Source organism: Sinohyriopsis cumingii, chromosome 14, assembly GCF_028554795.1.
Source record: "Sinohyriopsis cumingii isolate HCF-2022 chromosome 14, ASM2855479v2, whole genome shotgun sequence".
Lineage (NCBI taxonomy): Eukaryota > Metazoa > Mollusca > Bivalvia > Unionida > Unionidae > Sinohyriopsis > Sinohyriopsis cumingii.
The window spans coordinates 88,327,818-88,355,772 of NC_142974.1; the positions used below are offsets into that span (position 1 = coordinate 88,327,818).

The following is a 27,955-nucleotide window of genomic DNA, read 5'->3' on the forward strand; positions in this document are numbered from 1 at the left end:
ATCTAATGGAAGACCCTGATTAATTTCTATCATTGTGGTCCTGTTGGTTTCAAACCAGGCTCAATATCATCAATACCATACAGGGAGGCAAAGAATTGCTAGATTTTAGGTTGTGTTGGACTTTGGTCTTGGGCCATTCATATATTGTAATGAATGTGATTATTGTTTCTTGTTTTGAGTTTTCTTCTTGCAGCAGTACACTGCAGAGAGTAATTATGTGTATAAAAAAGCTCCAAATTATATGCATTCCTTCTGCATTGCATTCATTAGATGCCAAGGTACAGATTACCTGTCTACTTTTACTTTACACCCAGATACTCTATGAACAAAAATCTGTTCTGTTTCCTCTGGTTAGATGAGGTGTTTAACCTTGCAAAAAGTAGATGAACTTGTAAGGAGATGAGGAAAGAACCTTCTTCCTCCTCCTTTTAAGAGCATATGAAATCCTCTAAGTCCCTCGAGATGCAGAAGATAACACTTAGTCCCCAAGAAGATGGAGGACCCTTCTCCATGGTCTGAAGGGACAGAAATTAAAATAACTTTCAGTTAAGAAGAGCACTAGTTAAGTCCAGGAGGATGGACCATTATCTTTGGAGAAATATAAGTATGTGTCTCTTGGGGTTAGGTCCAAGGTCCCGCCCAATGGAGAAAATACTCTGACAGGAGTTTCCTCCCCTCTGCCATAGCAGCGCTGATGTTGTGAGTTGTAGACCCACATCACCTGCTTGTATGGAGCCGAAGAGTAGGAAGCAGGGCTGACTTGCTCTAAATGCATGAGGAGGGTCAGAAAGTGTTCTCATCATCCTGCCAAGTCTGCTATTAAGGACAGTCCCAAAGCACTGTTTTCCACCTTAGATACTCCTACCATCCCGTCTGATCAGGGTAGGAATGTCCTGCCTCCAGGTGTGAGAACATGATGAAGACATCCTGTCTATCCAAGCAGATTAGAGTTAGTTCATTGATGAATAGACTGGAATAGTACCTCCTTCTTCCTAGTTGTCAATTATCTCCTCACACCTGTTGTCTTGGATGGTGAAGGAAGAGATTTTGTTTTTTGATGAGATGGTAAACAAAATTTACTGCTTCCCCCTAGACATAATTGCCAAGCCCTTGGGCTTCAGTGATAAGAAAATGCTCTCTATTTTGGAGAGACTCTTGGGGACCTCCTCACAACCAAAACTCCTGCCATTTCCCCTTTCCACTAGGATTGGGGAGCACTCTGAAAGGTTTTGTAAGTGTTAGGAGTTTGCTAGGCAAAATAAGGGTTTGTCTGTTTTCCCTTGTACACTATAACTTCAGGTCTCTGGAGCCAGCTGTAGAGTGCACTTAGCAGCCTGGCCTCTTAAACTTTGCCCCTTGGACATGGGGGTATCATCAGTCAGTTTTATGACAGAGATCTGGACTCACTTTCCAACTACATGTAAGATGCTGGAAGCACTAGAACTTAAGGCTAGGTTGCTCAACACTTTAGCCTTGCTCAATCTGTTTTCAGCAGCCTTCTGGAGTAATTTCTGTTAACAGCTGTGCAGCAGCGCTTGTTGGAGGTTGTTACCAAAACTTCATGGCATGCCTTCATAGCTGCCAACCCTCACGAATTTGGTGTGAATTTCACAACTTTTTCAGTGATTCACGGATTCACGCAGCAAGCCAACAATTCATGAATTCTCCAGTCCTCAATTATTTTAAATCTTTAATAAAATAACCAATTTCCCGTTAAGCGCTAGTCGTGATATTCGCAGTTGCCGAAACAGTCTGGTACTGCTGGTCGCGATATTAGTAGATCTACAGCCGATTAGTACAATTGGCCCGCTAGCAACCATTTTAGCCTATTTTAATCTATATGTATAAGAGTAGTTTTACAAATGCTTTTGAGAGAAACTGGGGCCTAACCGGAATTTAGCTCCGCGCATGCGTCACCAACACTGATTTGACTTACCGTTCAGCATCGCATGTAGGATCTTGAAAATGTCTTCACCACCAAGGAAAAAGAAAAATGTATTACTCAAAAAGTGAAGTTTAATTTGGAATATATCAAAAATTGGCCGTGCATTCTGCCATTAAACATTGATATTCATCATGCCTTTTTTGCACTCAGTGTGCCATCGCAGAGACGATGTGAGGAAGCACGTCGGTTGCAAAAAACACGTAGAAGTTGGGAAAATTAAGAATTCGCAGATTTCAGCTCTGGAATATTTTAAGCCATCGGATGAAGACCTGCATGCTACCAACGCTGAAGCATTATTTGTGAGTTTTCTTGTCGAACACAATCTACCTTTATCAGCTGGAGATCATGCTAAACATTTGTTCTGACAAATGTACCTGGACTCGAAAATTGCTTCCAAATTTTCCTGTGGAAGAACCAAAAGTGCTGAAGCTCCTGTGCATTCCTCGCAGCAACAATGACAGCGAAAGAGTATTTTTTCTAGTGAGGAAAAAAAAGACAGACTTTAGGGCCTCCTTAGCTGCAGAAAATTTGTCAGCAATTTTAGTCACCAAGATCAACCACCAGGCAAGAAGTCTGAACTGTTTGGAAAACAAATTTACGATCAAGCAGTTGAGGAAGTTCAAGTCTGCCGCAGTATCATGTCTTGATAAATAAATATTTCTGCATATATGTAGTGTTTTAGTTTTATATTGCAAACTTGATATAGTGTAGTAGTGACGGTCAGAGTGGATGGAGTGGTCAGAGTGGATGGAGTTATTGTCATGGTATTTTTCACTATTCATGTCCAAATTCATGACTTTTTATCCCTATTTTCACTAATTGTGAGCCTGGAAGGTTGGCAGCTATGTGCCTTGTCCATGTCCATGGTATTGCATTTTTCTTGACCTGTTGGTAGACCAGCCCAGGACTTTGCAGCACAGGTGTGTGGTGTCTCCTCTGCATAACGGCTGACATATTATCCACCTTTGTGTTTGGCACATCTCCGGCAATTTATCTGCTGTGACATGTTTCTGAGCAAGGTTGCCAGTTGTATCATTTAGACCAGGAGACAGTTCACATGCAAGGTCTGTGATTAAAATTGGAGAATCTTTTATGATTGGAGCAGTAGGAAATGCATTAATCCTGTCCCACTATGAGTGCAGTAAGTGACTTCTTTGAATGTTGAGATTGCTCACATTTTACTGTTAAGGGCTTAGAGCAGCCTTTTCTGACTGCTCAAATCCTACAAAGGTCCAGCAATTGTTTCAGATACTCTTATCTCCAATCCTGCTGGATATTCTGAGCTGCAGTGTCTTGCTCACTGCATGTTGTATTTTTGGTTGAAAGCAACCCCCTCCCCATCAGCAACTGGGTGAAACTTCTTTAGAGAACCTTACCTTTAAATATTTTTTCCTGATCTCAATGTATGTGAGGACTGAGTCCTGTCAATGTAAAAATGTTGTTTACAGTTCAGCAGCATTTACGAGTCTGTCTCCTTCTTCTGTCAACCAAATTTATTGTGTGCAAAAACCAGCTGTTTTGGTAGCCTAACTCCATTTATAGATACCCAGTCTTATTTGTATCTTTGCTGGGAATGATCAGCTTTTCATGTCTAGTTAGGCTTTACATTTTATATTTGGCTGCTTTAAAAGGGAGAAGTGAAGGGTTGGAAAATATTTTGATGCTGCTGATATTTTGGCATCCAATATTTATAGGTGGATTGTTCTCATTATCAAGAAGACACCAATCCCCTCGTACATTTTATGTTCCACTAGTTTAATTACAAACTGATCATTGACAACAAACATACTTGCATAAATTGCCTTGATAATTTATGGCATTTAATCAATAGATATTTACTTTAAAATCCTATGGTAAAGTTTGATTTAATCAGATCCTTAAACAAATGTTGAAGGATGGAAAGGTTATATATTGTTGTCAGTAACTTTTGCCATTTTACTTATAGCCTAGGCTACATCTCTGTGCTGTTATTTTGACATAGTATTAAGTGTGAAATAAATATTTGACTTATTAGGGCCTTGCTTGATAGAACGTGCGAAGTATGACAGCAATCATAATTGATCATTTGTCTGTCAGAAATTTGGTTTCTACAACAAATGTGGCATGTGGCTTTATATGTATGAGACCTTGAAAAAGTTAATTTTCTAGTTTTCTGAGTTATGGCTCCTGATTATTTAGCCTCCTAACTTTTGTTTCTGCAGTATAACGTTACTGAGAATTGTTAAATTTCATCCAAAATTCACAGGGCAGTTTTATATTGAGGATACCATTGTCCACCTGTCTCATCTTCCATCAGTCAGTAATTTCAGTAATTGAATTTGGTTTCTATAACATAACATGTTGTGGAATTTTATGGATTTAAGCTAAATTTAACATGCACTTTATGTTGATAAGACCTTGAATTACTTAAGTTTCAAGCATTCCAGAACTTCATTTCACAACTTTTGTACTCTGAATAGGAGTCCCACCATCAAAAGTTGCAGTCCCTTCTATCCTACAGAATCAACACAGACCTGAGTGCATCTGTTTTTAGATGGAGAGGTTTTTGTAATGTAATCACTCACTATAATATAGCTTCATTACAACAGTCCATTGACAGGATCGCAAATTTATGGTTTATTTATTTGTATACGTACTTGTAGTAATTTTAGGCAAATAAATAGTGTCAGAAAGCAGCTTAGACCTTAAAGCGCATCTCACGAATTCCACAACATAGCGTTGTCCCATACATTTCTGACCTACATAATTTGCATTTGAAAGTTAAATCTTTAATAACATAATACCTAGGCTTTGGTTTCAATGATTTGTTTATTTTTTCCTGAATATATTTGCCCGATGATTTAAGAAAACAGACAATCTAATAAATTGGTACATCCCAGACTTAGTGAAGTCCGCCATTATTTCCCATTATGCCTACTGGTTCACTTACAGTTTCAAACTAATTTTATGACATAATAGTGTACAAGAGGCAGATAATAAATATCCAGATCACCGATTCTGATCTTAAAACACAAGTTTGTATGTTTTTTATCATCAAAAGATATCATGCAGGAAATTGATAGTTGCTACCTAACTATGAAAAGGGTTAATGGTCAATCAACTATCAAAACATAATGCATGTGAATGGGCAAGAGTTTGTTTGTCAACGTAATTGATATAAAAACTAGGCCTAGCTACTGATGCCTTGATGAATACATTTCGCTACACACTACAACTAACCAGGCTAAGGCATGGGGCATTAAAAAACAAATGGTATGGTCAGTCAATATACCTCTTATATAATCACAGGGCGAAGTCATTTTCGCTTTCCTAACAGAAGAAAGCAAAGTTTACATTTTTGGGCGACTTGTCACCCACTTACGAATGGCGTTTTGTCTAAGTCTCAACATGTCTTGATTCTGAGGTCACGTGCACTGCTTATTCCGCTACATTCGGAAATGAACACAATTACAAAAGCTAAAGTTGTTTATTTGATGTACTTTTATAAATGACCACATGTACATCTCTGGGTCTTTCTGCCTCTGATTTCAATCACTGTAAATATCAGTACATTTTCCCACCCCGCCGCCAGTCAAAGCCTTTGAACTTGCCGCCCAGCTATTGTATCATGTTCTTTTTTATTAGGTGTTTAATGTAATTAAATGATGTTTACACAAAGAATGGAGTCCAACCAGGGCCCGTGATATGGGTCAGTTCAAGGTCAGGTCAGTGGACACACACACTAAGTTGGATTAACATTCAGCCAATCAGAGACAAGGGTCTGCTGTGCTGAGGTAGCTGACAGCAGTCATTCACTTTACAAGTGATCAGCATCAAGAGTAGTCTGTTTTGTTTTGTATTCCATTCTGAGTTGTTTACTTTTGAACTTGACTGTCTGCCGGGACTCATTTATATAGCCTATACTGGATATATGTTGATATAGTTTGGAATTTCGATGTGTGGTGTTAGCATTTGGATTCATCTGATTTACAACATTTTACGTCGTGTAGCACGGTCAGCTTCACAACCCGTGTTCGGCGGGACATTTGCCGACTTCAAAAAACTGTTTTGTTTCGTGGATAGCACCCCACCCCCATTGTTCTGCGGGAAATTGCTGATTTGTATATCATGGATAAATCATCTTCTTGTGGGTTCTGCGGCCGTCGAGCTGCAAAAAACAGACAACACTGGGATGCTCAAAGAAATCGGTCTGTGGGGAAACTATTAAAAAAGATACGTGAAATTAACATTATTGTGCCGGCTTCAACTTGTACAGATGTACGAAGAAAATGTCAAGTTGATTCAAGATGGCGGCCAAATGCGAGCTGTTAGGCCCCTGGATTCGGACTCCCTCGGAAGGGAGGGTTTGCAGCAGCTCGTGATGATATCATTACCCACAGACGCGCTCACTTACCTGGACGAGTCTGGGCTCAGTATTTCTGCCAGCCAGCCAGTGGCTAGCCTGCGGAATCTACCAAGGCAGCTATTCCCTTACTTTCATCCAATCGACCAGCATCGAGAACCAGTCAATGTAGTGCGCAGCCGCGAGCAATAGGAATACTTTGTTCTGCGTCCCCGGTAGGTGGTGCTCCTAGCACCGGAAGGAATAATCAACAACCACAACAAGATGGTTCTCTTAGCACCAGAGGAATTAATCAACCACAACAACAAATACACCAGTGTCATCTGAAGGATACCGTTCTATTGGAGGCAGTGTCATCTCTCCAAGCAGCAGTGATAAAAATGCAAGCCCAGTAAAGTATGTCAAACCATACGGGATATCCTTGTACTGAGACACAGTCTCATACCCTCGCAACAGCGATGTCGGCCACAGAAACCAGGTCTGGTAACGCGGGAGCGGTCGTCAATTTGTCTGACCATGGCGTGCCTATCTCTGCACTTCCGGATATTGATCCCGTCAGCATACAACTGCGAAAGGAGATCATCGCAGGTAAATACGTAAACTTATCGTTACTTCTCATGCCAAATGAATTTGAAGAGCAGACAACCATTCAGTTGGGCCAGTGGGGCATGAAGTTGGTGGGAAAGATTCCGGGTCAAAATGCAAATTTAACACAGGTCTGTGATCATAGGCTGTCCAAGAACTTGTGTATTAGCGAGTTTATACTGGCATTTAGTCGGTACAAGGCTATTATGTATGATGCCTTCCCATCCAGAACTCAAGAATTAGATCTCTATCAAAAAGAAATTATAAAAATGCATGCACTTACAAAAGGAACCCCAGCTTTCTACAAATATCACAAAGAATTTTCGCGCAAAGCAGCCATTTACTGCACCTCCATGAATATAAAAGTAGATTGAAGTCAAATTGACCCCAAGCTCCAAACAAATGTCTTACATGCTTACAAGGTTGTTCCACGTCAGCATTGCCGGAGTTTTGCTCATGATTCAGATTTCTGTCACCTTGCTCTGCAGACAGCAATTAGTCAACCACAACAAGGCCCTTCAGTGAATAGACAGATTCCAATAGATAGACCAGGTAGGAGAAATATATTACACTTAGGGAAAGAAATATGTAATAATTTCAATGGCACAAATGGATGTTTCCGAGCAAACTGTAGTAATGCACACGTGTGCTTGACTTGCAAAAAAACTCATTCTCAGCTTAAGTGCGACCTGATGACTAAGCAGGTACTGCCACCTACAAAACCTTAATGACTAAATCAGGAGATAGCGGTCATGTTTCAGGCAACCACACCAATCAACATCACTAGATTGCAAGAAGATTTGCAACACCATCCGGATCAAGAATTTGTGGATTATCTTATAAATGGTCTCTGCTATGGTTTTCATACAGGAATTTCGCATCAGCCGACTTCTTCATTCGTGTGTAAAAATTTGGTATCAGCTACATCACAACCCCGATGTAGTTGATGTATTACTTGAGTACGAGCTCTCCAAAAATTACCTCTTGGGCCCTTTTGAAAGTCCACCATTTCCTGTATTCTGGATTAGCCCCCTGGGCGTAGTACAAAGCAAATATTCTGGCAATTACAGACTTATAGTAGATCTGTTGGCACCGCACAGTTCACTTGAGCATGAAAGTATTAATGCCTTAATCAGCAAAGAGGATTTTTCACTCTCTCACATAAAAATAGATCATGCTATTCACATTCTGGTACAGTTAGGAATGGGTGCTAATATGTGTAAGACAGATATTACAGATGCATTCAAGCTAATTCCCATATTCCCAACATTGTGGCCTCTGTATAGTGTCCAGTGGAGGAAACAATATTATTTCTATACCAAGTTAGTGTTTGGTAGTAGAAATAGTCCCAAGATTTTCTATACACTATCCAGAGCAATTTCGTGGATAGCTCAACATAATTATTGTATAACACATTTTTTGCATTTACTGGATTATTTTTTGTCCATTGATGAGCCTGGTTTTCCAGCTGAAAGAACAATGGCTTTAATCACATTGATTTTCAATAGGTTATCTATTCCAATTGCTTCCCACAAGACTTTAGGACCATCACCGGTCATGGAATACTTAGGTATAATTCTGGACTCTGAAAAAAATGGAATCTAGATTGCCACAAGATAAGCTGAGCAGATTAGCTGCACTGCTTAAAACTTTCCAGCAAAGGAAATCGTATATGAAGAGGGAATTGCTGAGTCTGTTAGGCCATTTACATTATGCATGTCGAGTGATCGCTCCAGGTTGGTCTTTCACATCCTATCTAATATCCTTGTCAACAACCACCACCGAATTGAATCATCATGTAAAAATAAATAGCGAATGTAGAATGGATCTAGAGATGTGGGGTGATTTTGTGGCTCAATGGAATGGAGTTTCTTTTTTCTTGGATTCTAATATTATGGTTGCTACAGATTTTGAGCGCTTTACTGATGCAGCATCAATTCTCGGATTTGGCAGGTTTTTCCAAGGCAGATGGTTCCAAGGATTGTGGCCAGATAATTTAGATATATTAGGCACAGACAAGTTGTCAATGGCCCTGCTGGAAATTTACCCCATTGTAGTTGCAGCCCATATATGGGGCCATATGTGGCAGAGGAAACAAATTTTGTTCCATTGTGACAACATCAGTACAGTCGAGATAATTATGAAGCGTCGATCTAAGTCTCCCATGATAATGAAATTGCTCAGGCGTTTAACTTGGATATCAGCACAATATTGTTGAGAAATTCTAGCTGAATATGTCCCAGGGAAAGATAACCTCATTGCAGATGCTCTGTCTCGTTTTCAGATGGAAAAATTCTGGCATCTGGCTCCAACTGCAGAAAGAACTCCTCACCCATGCCCAGTCTTGGAGGAACTGATATTCTACTAAACAAAACTGTGGACAGGTTACTACAAGCAGCACATAGCCCACGGACGCAAGCAGTCTATTTGACGGGTTGGAAAACCTTCAGTCATTTTTTGGTCATATTGGGTCGCTGGGATCATAGGAGTCATCAACCTTCAGGACCAATTGATGAGGATGCCCTTGTTGCTTTTGCGGCATATTGCTTCAAGAGTATTGGTATTCGATATGCATCTATCAAGCTGTATTTGTGTGGTGTGAAGTATTTCTGTGTAAAACGTGGCATACAGCACCCCCTTGATGGCCAGTCATATTTGTGCTGTCCAAGATTGCAAATGGTATTGTGGGTGTGAAGAAATTGCAGAATAATGCACCTAACTCAAGGTTACCCATTACCTTCGATATATTGGTGCGCATGTGCACCTTGCTTCAAAAAGGTTTCTTTAGTCACTGGGTGGATGGTATGTTGCTTGCTGCATCTTCACTAGCTTTCTTTGCCTTCTTAAACTGTGGCGAATTTACGGTGACGTCAGCTATGGATATGGAGTACTTGCATATTAGTGACTTTACTATTTCTGCAGATAATTCTAATGGGATTTTAATGTTGAGAGCGTCAAAGGCTGATCCATTCCGGTATGGTGTGTAGATCAGACGTTTTGCAGTGCATAACTGTACGTGCCCCTTACAAGCTATGCGCAAGTACCTAGTGCTCTGCAGCAGGATGGGTTGTCTTAGACCTTCAGATATGATATTTACTACAGATGGTATTAATCCACTATCTAGATCAGTGTTTTTGGAGAAGCTACGTTTGCTCCTGCACATACTAGGCTATCCACAAGACAAATTCAACAGGCACTCCTTTTGGATAGGGGCCGCCACTACAGCAGCAAATGCTGGGATCAAGGACCACCTTGTTAAAACGCTAGGCTGTTGGACTTCAGATTCTTATTTACGTTATATCAGGACCTCGAATGATGCCATTCTGTAAGCACAGCAGGCCATGTGTGGATCTACCCATTCATAGATGATGTAACGCCATAGGAGCATTTTCAATTAAGCCTTTCTCTCGGAGAAGTGCATCTGATGGATGTATGTGTGTTCTAAAATAGGCTAGTTCGTGTGTCAGTGTATTCTTTCAGAGGTGATCATTCAGATTCTTTACATGGAGTTATTCTGGGAAGGGAATAAACAGGTTCTGTGTATTGTTCTAAGTGTTTAATTGTGCGTGTTCTTTTCTTCAGTTTTCTACTTAGTGTGATCATCAGATTCAGTCGGCAGTGAGGTGTGTTTTGCATCAGTAGTGTGTTTACTGTGTTCTGCGGAGCAGGATCATCACATTCATGGTCATTGGGTGGCGTTAAGCATTGTGTTTACTAATGTTCTTTGGTGTATCTTGTTGGTTTCTAATTTAATCAGTTTACTGCATGTGCACTGCAAGCGGTTATATGCATCTGACTTAAGTATTGAACTACATGAACCGTATACGTGTCTGCAGAGTAGATTTTGTGGCAGTTTGTGGAAACTTTACTTTATTTATACATCAGTCCCCAACGGAGAACAAGCCGAGAACATTGCAGTGCAAGTTTCATCATATATGACTTGCCTACAGATTCTTGTATCACAGACTCAATTACAACTCCACTCTAGATATAATGTGACTTCAGTCTTGGTATCACCATAACATGGTGTGCAGGCATAGACCCCGGAATAGTCATATCTTGGCACGGGTTCTTGCAGTAGTATCCATTTATGATGATTCACTGTTGTGTAATTCTTAGTATGGCCATCGTTCATTTCATATACATAATTGCTTATATTGGTAGTGATTTTCATGCTTAGTTTAACAGAACTGCGGGTACTTTTCGTCCATATTTATCCGTTTCTTGGGGCTCTCCGCTGCATACTACTGCATTTCCATTACTTGGCATGCAGCGTCATTTGGGCATTCTGTCCCCATTCCACTCGACTTACAGACATAACAAGTTGTGGCGACTCTGCCTCAATATAGCGGCAATTCTGCCTTAACAGTTATGTCAGTCAGTCATACTGGCGAGTCCGCCTCAAAACATTGGCAATTTTGCCTGGACATAAGTCATACTGGCAATTCTGCCTCATAGATAGGGCATGTTGGCCATTTGGCCCTGACATCAGTCAGACTGGCGATTCCGCCTCATAGTTACTGCATGCTTCTCTACCATCTTACCACTACTAACCTCATGCAGCGGAGGGTGAGACCCAAGGAATGCCAAAGATGTATAATATGTACTGTTTTATAATGCTAAACAGTTGATTAAAGAGTTGACACTACCTCTCTATTAGTTCTTCGTATGCTTAATATCATATATGCAGTTCACCTGTCAATCCAGCTAGAGGTGCATATGGTCCACCTGTCCAACATTCCATTTATTTTATATTGTGTAAAGTACTCTTATAAAATGGCAACATGTATGTACATTTTATCATTGTAAATATCAGCACAGCTAATTGATCAGCACATTTTCCCCACAAAGCAAATGGCTGAAGCAGGACTGGCAAGTCTTTGAATTTTGCCGCACACCTATTGGAGGACTCCCGCCTCACTGATTTTCTGCATCCCTGATCAAAAATTGGCATCCAGATACACGTAATTAAGTGTTTACGAGATCTTTGACTTTGGTTTCCATAGCATAACCAAGGTTTGCTGGATCTAAACAAAACCCGATCTTCACCTTTATATTGATAAGACCTTGAGTGAGTTAAATTTCCAGCATTCTGTCTGCAGGAATTATATTACCTAATTCCTCAGCCAGCTGACTTAGGTTTCTGCAACATAACATTACAAAGGTGGTTGGGTTTCAATCCAAAGGTGGTTGGGTTTCAATCCAATTTGGCCTGCACCTTTATATTGAGACCTTGAATGAATTTGTTTACCATGATTTGGCAACTTCATTTAAAAAAGTTATTGCCCCCAATTTTAAATTGTCTTTGCAGGAGACCTTTACTGAGGATTCTTGGATTTCAACAAGTGTAGCATGTACCTTTATGTCACTAAACCTTTAATATATTTGATTTCTATTTGTCAACATCATAGACAAGAGTTATGTCCCGTGATTATCCTTGTCCTGACTTTTGCCAAATAATGCTACTATAGAAAAATCCCTACATGCACATACACTAATATGCACTGTATATACTTGTCTTCCCTCTCATTTACAGTCCATAATATCAAAACTCTTTTAAGTTTCCAACTTTTATATTTCAGGATTTGTGAGAAGCTGAGAATACATAATGAGATTAAAAATGCTGAAAAATTAGAGAAATATGTGGATTTATTCCTTCAGATACCTGCCTTTGAAGGGAAAGATATTGGAAAGGTAGTATTATATTTATTTGGATAGAAGGGTATTCATGAATTTACAGAATTTAAAACTGTTTTTATAGCTGACCTGGCTGTAAGCATAAGTGAGCTTATGGTATCGTGATGTGTCCATTGTCTGTCTGTCAGCATTTGCTCCCTTAACACTTTGGAGGCCTTGTTGTGTTTTTAAATCTGAATTTAGTAAAACGTGGAATTTATGCCATGTCATAAATATCATTTGAATTCAGATATAAGAAACATTTGTTTATATTGATTGGATCTTGCATATTGGCTGAACTTGTCACTACTCTGGAGGCCATATTTTTCTGATTTTGATCAAACTTAGAATGTGTGCTTATGTGATCAAGATTTCAGACATTTTTTTTTAAACTTACCTGTTTCCTCTATTTTCAGGAAGGTAAGAACAGTAACAAATTTTATTGATTAATTCATTGCTATCTCTTTTACTAGTTCCCAGTCCAAAATGAATATTCCGTCCAAACAATTAGTACTTTATAGGTTTAGAACAAAATCAATATGATCCCAGTCTGATTCCTTAGTTATTTCCAGCATTTGGAATATTATCAATCTTTTTCATTGACATTTTGTAGTTCTGATTGTACACATGTTGCTTTCCATCATCCATGTATGGCCCTTCCCCATTATAATGCACTTTGTTATAACCATGGTCCCAGGCCTCGCTAAACAGCACTGTTTTCCTGAATGGTAGATGAGTTCTCCATCACAGCATTTGAAGTTTGTGACCCATTTTAAAATTCTTTCCTGCCACCTTCACATAGTGTAGTGGCTAAAGGGCCTGGGAAGGAAGTTTGAAAGGCAGTTGGCCCTAGGAAGCCACGCCTTCTCCTGCCAAGTCCCCTTCTTCGTGGCATCCACTAGATGCAAGAATTGCTCTGGTTTTAGAGACCTCATGGATAATGCACGAGTTCTTCCCACAACAAAGGAGGTCTAACTGTCTCCAAAGATCTTTTGAATGCCTACCTTCACATCCCCTATCTTTTGCTCATACAAGAAAGTCCAGGAGTTTTGAACTTTAAATTTCTGGCTCTTCCCTTTGGCCTTTCATCAATCCCCAGCATGATGGATGGAATAGTGGCTCACTTTATACTCATCTAATATTTTGATGACTGGTTCAAGCACAGCATTCTCAGATGTGACAATTTGAGGGACATATCGTTATGTTTTAAGATACTGACTCTTTGGGGACTCATCTTCAACCAAGAGAAGTCAGCTCAGATCCCTTCTCAGAATTTAATTTACTTGGGGATGATGAATTTTCTCACTCATCAAGGAGTGCTTTGTTCCCTGTGAATACTTCATTTGTATCCTTGCTGGTTTCAGCTACAAGCAACATGGAGACTATGCAGGGACCCATTGTCCGCTCATATCCTTTTGGGATCCAGATTTTGTCCCATCTAAGTTTATGGCAAATTCATCATCATCTTTTGACCCGAGTCCCATTACATGCCTGTAACCTCATTCCTTTCTATCCATCATCACCTCCAATTCAGGCTGTGATGTTCACCTGGAGCAAGAATGGGTAGATTGGCAGAATTTTCCCATTTTATCAACAGCCAAGAATTGTGGATTGTTTTACCAGCACTTAGGGTGCATCACTGTGTAAGATATAATTGCATCACATGTTGATTGTGAGAAAGTTCAGATGTCAAAGGTGTACTCATGCCTCTTCTTTTTGTTAGGAAGTCTGGAACCTCTTCCATTGGACAGACTTTAAAGAGTTCACTCAGAAACTGCCACATTCCAGTCAGTAGTTATATCCAGGCAGGCGGTGTGTTCAGACAGGGCCCTTACAGAATGCTATGCAACTATTGGCAGAAGACACTTTTTTAAAGCTGTGTGGGAAGCCAATAGCAGATTTTTTTGCTTGAGGCAAAACAACAAATGTCCTCATTATGTCTGTTCAGTTCTAGGCAAGGCCCTCTATGCCCTATAGGCAGTGGATGTGTTCTGAGTGAAGTGGGTTAGTCTGTACAGTCTTTCACCATTCACAATACCGGAATCCTTAAGTTCTTCAGATAGTCAGGGTTTCCACACCATGGCTCATACTGACAGTCCCTCTGTTGCCCCAACAGTCATGGTTCATGGACCTCCTCGACCTGTCGATAGACATTTCCAGTTAATTAACAACACTGAAGAGAGCTCTGCTGTTGCAGCACAGATAGTCCCTCCTATTTAACAATCCAGATTCATCACCTTCACATCTGGCTCATATAAAGTGAATAATCTATCAAGACTGGTTTTCTAGCAATGTTTCCAATTGTATCACCCAGGCTAAGGTGGCATTTGAATGTCAAGGTTTATTATGCCAGGTGGAGAGAGAACATTCTGTAATTGGTACATGTTTATCCTATCTGTCCCACTTTTATTGCCATTACAAATTTTCTTTCGTTCTGAGGAAAACAATTGCTCAGTAACCACCATATTTGACCATAAGGCAGCCTCCTCCAATACACTTAAATTCTTTATGGGCTCCACCATTTGGCTAAGACCTTCCCATCAGTATCCTAGTGGGCCTGCAAATTCAGCAGTGCAATAACAGTAGGTAATGTTTTGCTGCTATTAATATGGAGTTTTTGGTGGTGGCGGTAGTTGATGGAGATAAACTAATTTTAATTAATCAATACTTTCATGTTCTTGCCTGATTTCCACCCTGCTCTGATATCTTTCAGTCTTTGTTCAAAATTAGAGAAGGATGATATGCAGAATGTCCCAAAAATCTAATGAATCACAATGGGATCATGTGACACTTTGTTCTAGATCTTCAGTTGCTAATTGGAGGAGGGGATAATCATGAGACTAGTGTCTGAAAGAGAGATAAGAATGCAGTAATGGCAGGTAAGTAAAATTGATTTTATCCACACAAAAATTTACATTTTGGATTACACAGAATCTCCCCTTCCAAAAAGATGCAACATGGATTAGAAGAATAATTTGTAGAATACAAGATGAATAATTTCAATGAACATTTTATACAAATTAGTAATCAGTACACCTTAAAAATGAATAATTTTTAATTTATAGGTGACGTAAAGGTGCAAAAGGGAAATATTGTTGCAGGCTATCATAGGCCATATATAATTTTGTAATTAATGATCAATATTTCTTAACGCAGTTATTTTTTCTAATATGACTTTGTTCCATTAGGAACCTATTTCTTGTCAAAATCATTTCTAAGTTTATATATTTATTTGTAGAGAGTCATTTCTGTAAACACTGCCACATTTGATATTCTTAAATATTTGAAAGCAACTTTGATCCATTCATTAAAAAAGTGTTTTGACAGTTGCCATTTATTATTTTATGGAATTGTGTAAATGCAGTGCCATTGCTTAGAAATTGTAAATTTATATTTTGTTTAGTTTTAGTTTTTGTCACATGTTTAGGCTCGAATAAACAGTAACACAAGAAAGTGAAAACAACAAGCTTTGAAAAATACAATATTAATTTATTTTCCTGGAAAAATTCTGTAAAAATGAGAAAATATGAACTTAGGGTTTCATAGAATTAAATCCAAAATTAATCCACAAATAAATTTTTTAAAGTCCTAATAACAAAATGTTCATCTGATTTCAAGTTCGAATTCCGACGAAGACTCCAAGATGGAAGACGATGATGTATGCTGCAATCTGTAGTGTTGAAGTCTACAGTTCCTCGTAGAAACAAGAATTATCACTCTGGTTTTGGAAATTTGAATACATTTTTATTAAAAAACTGTCTTTGTTCAACAATTTTACACGAGCACACGTATTTTCCAGGAAAAAAGAATTCTTTTGAATCCAAATAATTTGAAATAACTTGAAAATCCAAGTAATTTGAAATAACTCCAAACAGCACAACATACAACTTCCAGTGTAACAGCCCAACTTCTGCGAAGAATAATTCTCCAAAACAAAGGTTATATCATCTTCTAAAATGTAAACAGGGGGACACATGATCATGTTCTGCAAGCTCGTAGAAATTAGGTACTTGTTAAAGATTACGTCCACCCAGTGTGGCCCTGGTGAAAACCAGTCATTTTACTCTAAGAAATATCAAATTTTAAAAAATTGTTTATATCTTAAACGAAGTTCCATCATGAATTCAACAACAAACAATCATTTTAAAATAAAAATAAAACTTGTTTACATGGTTGCTACAAATTTTGAATCAAGGTCAGGATTTAGATCAACAATTGGTGTTTATAAACTAACAGTCAAGGTCAAATTATTTTCTGAAAAAAGTATCATCTCTAGTGAATAAATTTACAATAGCATGTAATGAAAAATAATTTTTTTATAAAACTGACAAACAGTTAAATTGAAATAAATATATATTAAATCAGATATAATTAAATCAAATATATATAATACTTTCATTAAAAAATACCCCAATAGACTTAACTGCTGAAACTCTTCCAAATTGAATTGCCAAGAGCAAAGAAACCCATTGCCTTAAAAGAAGAATTGTGAATTATTACTCCAGTTTGTAACTATGTGACTGTGTAAACCTAAAATTAAAGTTTATTTTAAGATCTTGGTTAACTTAAGTTATGAGCATAAGACCATGCACATAAATTTGTGCTTTTGTCTTTTTAAAGCAGTTTTATCAGACAATAGTAAAATTGGTACAGTTGACTTGATGTAAGTATACATTGATTGTGCTGATACTATACTTCAAAAGCCAACTTAGTGTGATGACTTTTATAAATGAATTGAGTGTTATCAGTCACACTTTGTCCTCTTGTTACAAGAGTATCCATTAGTTTACTGAATTTCAAACTTTGTTATTTTCATTGTGAGATTGCTTTTTGTTACAAATCAATAGATCTGTGGTCTGATGTATATAATTGCTAAGATGTAAGGTCTAAGGGTATTTCCACAGGGTCCAACAGATATCAAACTCAGTTGGTAGATCTGTCTTGAAAATGACTTTTGAACCAGCTGAAATTCATTATCCCAAGGAAGGCAAGAAAGGCACTTAAATTTATAACTACTGTTTTATGACAATTCTTTAACCTTGTGTGTAAATAATTATTATCCTTTCTTTAGTTATCTTACAATCTGATTAAACTTCATGATGTGAGAGGCACCAGTATGAGTTAATGTTCTGCCGACCTTTTAATTCACAAATTAAATTGCAGCTTTCATACTGATGAAAGCGAACAATGCAATTTGGAACATATTACTCAAGATAACTCACCTAACAAGAAGTTCAGTATTTAATCTGATTGACTACAAAAAATACCTGGGCACAAGATTTTGTCAGACCCTGCATTCTGGTAGTCTTGGGGCTCTGGGCACAAGATTTTGTCAGACCTTGTATTTTGGTAGTCTTGGGGCTCTGGGCACAAGATTTTGTCAGACCCTGCATTCTATTAGTCTTGGGGCTCTGGGCACAAGATTTTGTAAGACCCTGCATTCTGGTAGTCTTGGGGCTCTGGGCACAAGATTTTGTCAGACCCTGCATTCTGGTAGTCTTGGGGCTCTGGGCACAAGAATTTCACAGACCCTGCATTCTGGTAGTTTTGGGGCTCTAGGAACAATATTTTGTAAGAGCCTGTTTCATTAGAAAGGACAGTAAAGGATGGTGCATCCAACAATCAGTAAACCAGAATGTTTCAAGTATAACTTAATTTTCAAGCCCAGCAGTGATAATGGTGGTACAGAAGCAACAGCTACAGCAATAGTAGTAGTGCTGGTAGTAATAATAGTGGTATTAATAAGTGCTGTTTAATAGACAAATTAAGAGTTAGTTGAAAAGGAAGCTGACATATTTATTGTTTCTGATATATTCAGACTGACACCCACTATGCCTTGCTAGCTTTGCTACTGAATTTGGCTGAATCTCCAGTCTTTGCTGAATACAAGGAAATCATCAAAGAAGTGGAAGGTTTGTTCATTTTATTACATACCCATTTAATCTTACATGGTTGATCTAGTGATTGATACAGATGTTTAAGTCTATATTTATGTATCACACCCTAGTTGATCTAGTGATTGATACAGATGTTCAAGTCTATATTTATTTATCACGCCTTAGTTGATCTAGTGATTGATACAGATGTTCAAGTCTATATTTATGTATCACGCCCTAATTGATCTTGTGATTGATACAGATGTTCAAGTCTATATTTATGTATCATGCCCTAGTTGATCTAGTGATTGATACAGATGTTCGAGTCTACATTTATGTATCACGCCCTAGTTGATCAAGTGATTGATACAGATGTTCAAGTCTACATTTATGTATCATGCCCTAGTTGATCTAGTGATTGATACAGATGTTCAAGTCTACATTTATGTATCATGCCCTAGTTGATCTAGTGTTTGATACAGATGTTCAAGTCTACATTTATGTATCACGCCCTAGTTGATCTAGTGATTGATACAGATGTTCAAGTCTACATTTATGTATCACGCCCTAGTTGATCTAGTGATTGATACAGATGTTCAAGTCTATATTTATGTATCATGCCCTAGTTGATCTTGTGATTGATACAGATGTTCAAGTCTATATTTATTTATCATGCCCTAGTTGATCTAGTGATTGATACAGATGTTCAAGTTTATATTTATGTATCACGCTGTAGTTGATCTAGTGATTGATACAGATGTTCAAGTCTATATTTATTTATCATGCCCTAGTTGATCTTGTGATTGATACAGATGTTCAAGTCTATATTTATGTATCATGCTCTAGTTGATCTAGTGATTGATACAGATGTTCAAGTCTATATGTATCACACCCTAGTTGATCTAATGATTGATACAGATGTTCAAGTCTATATTTATGTATCACGCCCTAGTTGATCTTGTGATTGATACAGATGTTCAAGTCTATATTTATGTATCACGCCCTAGTTGATCTAGTGATTGATACAGTTGTTCAAGTCTATATTTTTGTATCATGCTCTAGTTGATCTAGTGATTGATACAGATGTTCAAGTCTGTATGTATCACACCCTAGTTGATCTAATGATTGATACAGATGTTCAAGTCTATATTTATGTATCACGCCCTAGTTGATCTAGTGATTGATACAGATGTTCAAGTCTATATTTATGTATCACGCCCTAGTTGATCTAATGATTGATACAGAAGTTCAAGTCTATATTTATGTATCACGCCTTAGTTGATCTAGTGATTGATACAGATGTTCAAGTCTATATTTATGTATCATGCCCTAGTTGATCTAGTGATTGATACAGATGTTCAAGTCTATATTTATGTATCATGCCTTAGTTGATCAAGTGATTGATACAGATGTTCAAGTCTATATTTATGTATCACGCCCTAGTTGATCTAGTGATTGATACAGATGTTCAAGTCTATATTTATGTATCATGCCCTAGTTGATCTAGTGATTGATACAGATGTTCAAGTCTATATTTATGTATCATGCCCTAGTTGATCTAGTGATTGATACAGATGTTTAAGTCTATATGTATCACACCCTAGTTGATCTAGTGATTGATACAGATGTTCAAGTCTATATGTATCACGCCCTAGTTGATCTAGTGATTGATACAGATGTTCAAGTCTATATTTATGTATCACGCCTTAGTTGATCTTGTGATTGATACAGATGTTCAAGTCTATATTTATTTATCACGCCCTCAAGAGAGTGTTCCACAGATATTAAGTACTTCTGACAGAGTGACAGATAAAAGGTGAAGTTGTTTGCATTTGCATAATGCACATTGGAGAGAATGCTGGCATACCTCTAAACTACTTTCATGTGGGAGGTCGTGGGTTCAATACCCAGCCGAATCATACCAAAGATTTATACAAATGTTACTAACAGCTGCCTCGCTTGATGTGCAATATTAACAGGTTAGTGTTAAGACTGGTTGGCCTGGTTTATGGATAATGTGACTGGGTGGGACATCATGCTACATGTCTGCGGCATGATGCCCCAGTGCTAGACATCACTATAAACTGTCACACTGCAGATATCGTAGCGATATGACTGAAAAATTGTTAAACATACATTAAAAATCCAAATCACACACACACACACACACTCACACTACTTTAAAGTACTGTGGCTGACATTTTTTCTTTACATGTTGTGGAAATCATGATCTAGGCATATATGATCAATGTGGCCATCTTGAAAATTCAGCCTGAACTAGTCTAAATTTAGCAGGTATTAAAATTTAAGAAAAAATACAATTGACCTTTAAACGGAGCTACTAGTTCTTTTGATAGGTACACATCTGAAGAAATTCCAAGCCAGGATAACCAATGAGGAAAGCTTGGGAACTGATTTTTCGTTAAAAACTTACCCCTATGCAAAGTATGAAACTACAGAGCACCACCAAAATAGGAAAGTACTTTGGTGACTTCTTTGATGTTTGCATGTCAGTGTTAGACTTAGTGAACCAATCTTGTATCAGTCCCAATTTGCTTGTATTTCACCCATGAGGTAAAGATATTTGAATGAGGTGTATGTAATAGTAGAAAACTGCATTCATGTTTTCTTCTGAGTCAGGCATCAACATATATCAACTTGTACTTTCCATTTACTCTGAACAAAAATTTTTATTGTACTAATCAGGTTTAAATAATTATCAGATGTGATGAGATAGGAATATACAGTGTAGTTTTGCTACCTGCATTCCTCTTAATGAAATATTAGTTACATGCAACTTCTTTTCAGTAGCTTACACTGCAAAAGGCTAAATACCACTGAACATATACATTTTTAATTAACTGTTGATACATTTTTTCTATAAGTATATTACCTAATCATAATACCTTAGGAGAACTACTACAATCTTGCAAATCCATCCCCCCAGATAAAACATTTTAGCTAAAAGAGCTAAAAGTTATCTGCCCACCTATGTTGCGGTTGGGCAGAATGATCTCCCCCTTGATATAGGGATTGGTAGTAGAATCGATGAATATATCAGTTACTACTTATGCTTGTGCCAAGAAGCATGGTAGACCTTTCAAAAGCAAAATTCAACATTGATACAAATTGGAGGAGTTCTCACTTCACAAGGAAAGTATATTCCATCTATATTTCAAACTTCTCTCTCTCTTCACAAAGTTCTGCCTTTACAATTTTAACCATGCTTTGTCATCTTTACACGTTTAATTTTACTTAGGTAGTTGCACAGGTAGCCTTTGCAACTACACAAATAAGTTCAGGCTGTACTTTTAATTATGTTAAAATGCAAGTCCCCTATAGAAAACTCTTTAATATATGTATAATTCCACAATGACTGGCTACATACAGGTTAGTTTTCTCTGCTAATACATTTAGTGTCTGGATGCCTTGTTTCATTGAACTTCTCACAGGTAGTATGGTGAATTATTTTGGTAAAATTTGTTTGCTCTTGTCCAGTTAATGCATAAGGCAAAACTCTGTACCAACCTTGTGTTCAGTAATAAGATGTGCAAAGCTACAACAGGTTTGTGCATTCTGCTCTATTTGTCTTACAGATTAAAACATGAACAGTTCTGCTCTATTTGTCTTACAGATTACAAAGTGGGCAGTTCAGCTCTATTTGTCTGACAGATTAAACACGAGCAGTTCTGCTCTAATTGTCTGACAGATTAAAACGAGCAAATCTGCTCTATTTGTCTTACAGATTACAAAGTGCGCAGTTCTGCTCTATTTGTCTGACAGATTAAAACATGGGCAATTCTGCTCTATTTGTCTGACAGATTAAAACATGGGCAATTCTGCTCCTTTTGTCTTAAAAATTAAAACATGGGCAATTCTGCTCTATTTGTCTTTCAAATTAAAACATGGACAATTCTGCTCTATTGTCTGACAGATTAAAACATGGGCAAAGCACATAAATGTATGACTAAGGATGAAGACGCTAGCTTACATGCTGACATGTGCTCAGTATAGGAATGTTTGGCAGACAAGGGAGATAACTTCAACAAAGGGTTCTCCAGTTATATTATGCAGGAAATCTACACAATCAGAGACAGCCTCTGTACCTAGTGGAACAAAGCATGTCATCTCTTACTATGAATAACAAGGTACATGCATGGGAGTCAGTCTCCAGAATGACCAGGGTCCTGAACAGAGCTGTTCAACAGACTAGCCAATGCCATTACAGCAGCTGCAAATTTACAGTTGGCAGAACAAGTAGCTTTCTTTTTCACCTCCCTCCTTAAGGATCGTCATAAGGTGCAGCTATGATCACAGTTGTTATCCTCTAAACTGCTTTAATGGCTAGAGCAATGAAACAAGACATTAAGGAGACACATTTTCCTGTCCTTCAACCACTACTCTGATACAATGACGTTGTGGGAAACTAACAAAAGGAACCAAGGGAAATTACTCATACACACACCTGACAAGTCCAAACACAGATCCTCACATCTAAAACCATGGTTCTTTTGGACTATAGTGAACAAAAGAAGAGAAGTAGTGATCACTTTTTGAAAATCAGGACCATAACTGCTTCGTTACTCTCAACTGATCTCTCTGTGCATGGGAATTCCTTTGCCTTCTAGGCTTCCTCATTATCCTCAGTTGACTTTATCTGCCTGTGATGCTGTATCTCGGCTACTATATTTTTGGGTCCTACTGTCTGTCTAGCTTTTGATTGGAAAAAATAATACAAGATTGTGTAGAATAGACATTGAAATTATTTATTTGTAAAATACCTTAAATACAAGAACAGGTGAACGTGAAATCACTGAATGTCAATACAGTTACATATACATAAACATTTAGGATTGAATAGGAGACTTAGGTAAACCAGATAATCACGAGGGACAAAGGTGATTGACTCCTGTGGGGGAGGGTGCACTGGAGCATGAAAGGTAATTGCACCTTCTCCACCTCACACTGAGTGGATTAAAGAATATATTTGAAAATGATTTATATTATTTAGAATTGAAGTTATGGAAATACAAGACACGACTTGCTTAAGTCAGGGTGGTGAATTAGGTGAAGGTGAAGTGTTAACCTTAAGGTGCTGAAGGTGGTAAGTATTGATAGGTGAAGGCGTAATGCTAATTCACCCTCTAATGAAGGCAAAGAGGGGCAGTGAAATGGCGATTTAATGCTACTGAAGTAATATACTTATAGATCAATTCCTGAATGAACAGTTTGTATGTTTCCAGAATTATGTAAACTGTCGTGATCTCTTGCCCTTACTTCAACAGGCTATTCATAGTGATAATTCACCAAAGGTGAAATCATCTACCAATATGGTAGCAGATGTCACCTCATCAAAAATAAATAAATTCTGGAATTCCTTTTAATGTCAAACAAAGCATATTAAATTTTATTGGAAACTATAACATTGCAACTTGACTAATTTTCTCTAACATAGCTTGAGCCATTATAGATGAAATAGGCAGAATGTCACCTGATGCTTTACTTCCAACTGCTCAGAATGCTGGACAAGATAACATTGAAGCTCTCCAGTACACATATATGGTGCTATTTATAGATAAAGGTCATGTGACCAATAGCCAGTTAGATTGCATAGCTCTTGGTGACCAAAATAATGCAAATGGCAGATAAGTATGTATTGTCAGCAAGTGCACAGCAAAATATTTGAATTATGGAAAAATATTGACCATGACCTGGTTGAATTAAACATGATACAAGGTAAAATCATTATTCTGACTAACACATAAGATTTGCACAAAATGATCACACAAGGTTACAATACTGACCGTATCTGTTTATCACAGTGTTAAAATATTGCGAGTCAGCATGTCCCAATACACATTACAGGTAACAAAATTCACTTGCTAAAATGCTGAAAGAAATGTCCTAGATATGTACATTATAGATGTATTACCATTCATAAAGCACACCTATCATCCTGGAAATGATGCATAGTAATAACATTGTAAATTTAATAGGTAGCTGAGGTAATGTTCATTACATGAGCCCTTTCCAAATGATTTTCCTATCGCAGTGGAGCCCAAATGTTTGCCCACTGGACTAACCTCTGTGCAAAAATATGAGGTACCATCTGCAGACATGGAGCGACCTAACTTGGCTCACAGAGGATATACATCTTCAAGTACAACCATCAGAGATCACAGTCTGTACAGATTCAAGTGTAGGGGCCCCGAGTGGCAGAGTGGTCTAAAGTGCTGTCTGTTACGGATCACTGCCATCTCACCTCTGTCTGCATGGGTTCAAGTCTCGGATTCAGCCAATGTGGGTATGTGAGAAAGCTTGCCAGTAGCTTCACGAGGGCCGGTGGTTCTTTCCGGGGATTTCCTGGGTTCTTCCTCTACCATTACTACTGGCCGCCATGTATAGCCTATCATGTGCTGAAAAATGGCATTAAACCCTACAACAACATCAACAACAACAACAGATTCAAGTACAGACGGTTGGGGGTGGTACACCTACTACTTTCTATATGGGAAGCCATTTGAGTGTGGTCTCCCTAGTACTGGCATTTACGTATCATTATTCTCTAGGTGAAGGCATTTTTTGAAGCCTTTCACTGGTGGCAGGAATTTAGTCCTCATTCTGTCTGACAACTCTATGGTGGTGACTTTTATCTCAAATGGCAAGCCAGAACCAAGTCCCTAGATCTTTGCATACTGGTGTGGGAATGTCTAAAGTGGTGTCATCAACAACAAATCCACATCCAGATTAGTCATATTCCAGGACGCCTAAATAATAGCAGATTCACTGTCCAGAACAACTAGCTGACACAGATGGAATGGTCTCCATCCCTCGGTTTTCACTCAGATGTGTACCCAATGAAACCAGCCATTGGTGGACCTGTTTGTGACAAGGTGGAATACCCAGCTCCCAACCTTTGTCTCACCAGCCCCAAATCACATAGCCTGGGTCTCGTTTTATAAATTAAAATGACCGCGATTTGTGTCGGCATAGTTTTATTTTGTATTCTTTATTTCAGGTATTTGCAGAGGTTGAAACATGGAATTAATTACCTACTAATTTGCAGACTTTAACAGGCAAAACCACAAGTTTAAGAACCCTTGAAAATGCCTTTTTTTAAAATACAAAACCACAAAAATTGAGCCCAACAAAATTAAATGATACTACAGTATCTACCTTTTACAGATTACCATATGACATACAGTGGTGTGCAAAAGGTTATTCTGACTTTTCTTCATTCTGTGGGAGAATGTATTTTCATGGAACGGACTGTGAGTTTTTGGCATGAAAATAGGTTAGCTACATAATAGTGGCAGCTAAGTAAAGCATAAATAAAATTTAGCTTGCCCCCCAAAATCTTCATTTTTGAATGTATAAAGAAGTTGTACATTTTGTGCAGAGAAAGTGATCTAGATATATGGTCATGGAAATATTTATGTTCTTGGAAAGTTAATGACACCAACATTAGTCTCTATATCAACTATATGCACCAAGCCCCTCTTCAGATTAATTATGAGTATGAATTTGTATCCACCATGCCCCTCTACAGATTAATTATGAGTATGAATTTGTATCCACCAAGCCCCTCTACAGATTAATTATGAGTATGAATTTGTATTCACAAGATGATATGTCAACTACACTTGTGAGTGATGGCAGGCATATTTGGGGCTCTTGTTTTTATTATGTTGAATAAGTGGTGATAATAAATATTAATTCTCAGGGCAATGTAAATTATTCCTTGTTCAAGACTAATTTTCCTTGTTCCTTAGCCACACTTTGCTAAAATTGTTGTTTTGAGAGGTCCACTGTTTCATTTCAGAGACAAAGGATGAGTTTGATTGGAGAGCATATCTCTTGGAAGGAGAAGAAATATATGTTCCCTCAGATGGGGATACCACTGTAAGTATTACATTCTTTTTTTCTTCTTTCTAGGCAGGCAGAATGATTGTGAACATAATTCTGAATAGTGGAAGTATTTATTTGCCATAAGTTCGAGCATGTTTTGCTACAATGTTGTTCTTTAAACTATGTCACATTGGGTAAAGAATAACCCTATAAATTTCAGTGTCAATAGGTCATGGTCACTGAGATAAAGAAAATGCTTTTTGAAAAATAGCTCGAGATCTTCACCATCAACAGCTATTTTGTTTGTGTGTGGGTGTGGGGGGAGTAACAAGATTTGTGTATTTCCTGGTTATAGTACAAATTAGAAAACCCGACAAACAATGATCTTTCAGGTAAACATTGGGACTCCTTGCCATTCCATATATTTGAATACTCGAAAAACTTTAATTTTTGCAAAACCATTATGAAAATAAATGAATTGCCAAGTATTAAACTTTGTGGCTGTATTGCACATGTTGTAGGGATGAAACGTTTACATTTTTGGGTCAAAGGTCAACATAACAATGACTGAAAGAAGAACAGTAGTTTCTGCATGGTAATTCTAGTTCTCCACCAGGGGTGCTGAGTGGTCTAAAGTGCTCACCGTTCCGGATCACTGCCATCTCACCTCTGTCTGTCTGTGGGTTCGAGTCCAAAGCTCGGCTAGCATGGGAAAGCCTTCCAGTAGCTTCTCATGGGTCGGTGGTTCTTCCCTGGGTTTTTCCTGGGTTCTTCCTCCACCAGTTATACTGGCTGCCATGTATAGCCTATCTTGTGCTGAAAAATGGTGTTAAACCCTAGAACAACAACAAGTTCTCCACCAGCTACAGTTACCAAACTTTGTGGATTGCTTGCACTTGGTGTGGGGAAAAATTATGGTGACATCAGGATTGAGGTCAGTGGTCAAGGTCACAGACTGAAAGGAGAAAATGGTTTCTGCACAAGATCTTGAATTCTCCACCTTTTGCAGTTATTAAACTTTGAGGATGGCTTGCACTTGAGATAGAGAAGAATCTTCACAATTTAAATGTCAAAAAGTCAAACAGTAAGATCACTGAATAAAATAAAAATGGGTTCTGCACAATAATATGCATGCCATCCATTATGTTTTTTATGTAATCATTACTTTTTCCCACTTAATTATGTCTTCCCCGATATATGATTACACTTTTTTGATATATTAAAAAATAAATATAAAGCAATAAGGGCTGTTCCAGTAAAACATATACCCCTCCCCCCCTCCCCCCGGGGGAAGGTACTTTTAAATTCAACCAACCCACAACAGAAGCGATTTAAAAAAATTATGATACACCCTCAGGTGTGTTTCAATCGAAAAACACTGCCCCCTACAGAAGCATATTTTTTAAACATAATTTCTGGTTATGGGTTAGTGGGTGGTAGAGGCGATTTTAATATTGGGTTGGGGACAGAAGCGATTTAAATGGCAGCTGGCTGGAGGTAATCTATTGAATTTTATAGTTCATATAATCTACTGCATATTTTTATTTGTATTCATTCACTGTAATCAATCTTTTGTCCTTTTGTTTGTTTGTCTGTCAGCCAAGTATGTCTCTGATACTGTGAAATCACAAATTTTCATAGTGGCTTATTATTTATAGATGTCATTGATCAGTCCCTTAATAC

At 38.0% G+C, this 27,955-nt stretch overlaps 1 protein-coding gene across 2 annotated transcripts in view; it reads left to right on the forward strand.

The window, feature by feature from the left end:
* LOC149784325 (gamma-tubulin complex component 5-like) overlaps positions 1–27,955 on the forward strand; it is a 238,976-nt gene that overhangs the window by 20,823 nt on the left and 190,198 nt on the right. For both annotated transcript variants that reach the window (XM_089932364.1, XM_089932365.1), the window contains exons 3-5: positions 12,455–12,566; positions 18,367–18,460; positions 26,247–26,326. In XM_089932364.1, the coding sequence (XP_089788490.1) occupies positions 12,455–12,566; positions 18,367–18,460; positions 26,247–26,326 (286 nt within the window). The remainder of the gene's footprint in view (positions 1–12,454; positions 12,567–18,366; positions 18,461–26,246; positions 26,327–27,955) is intronic.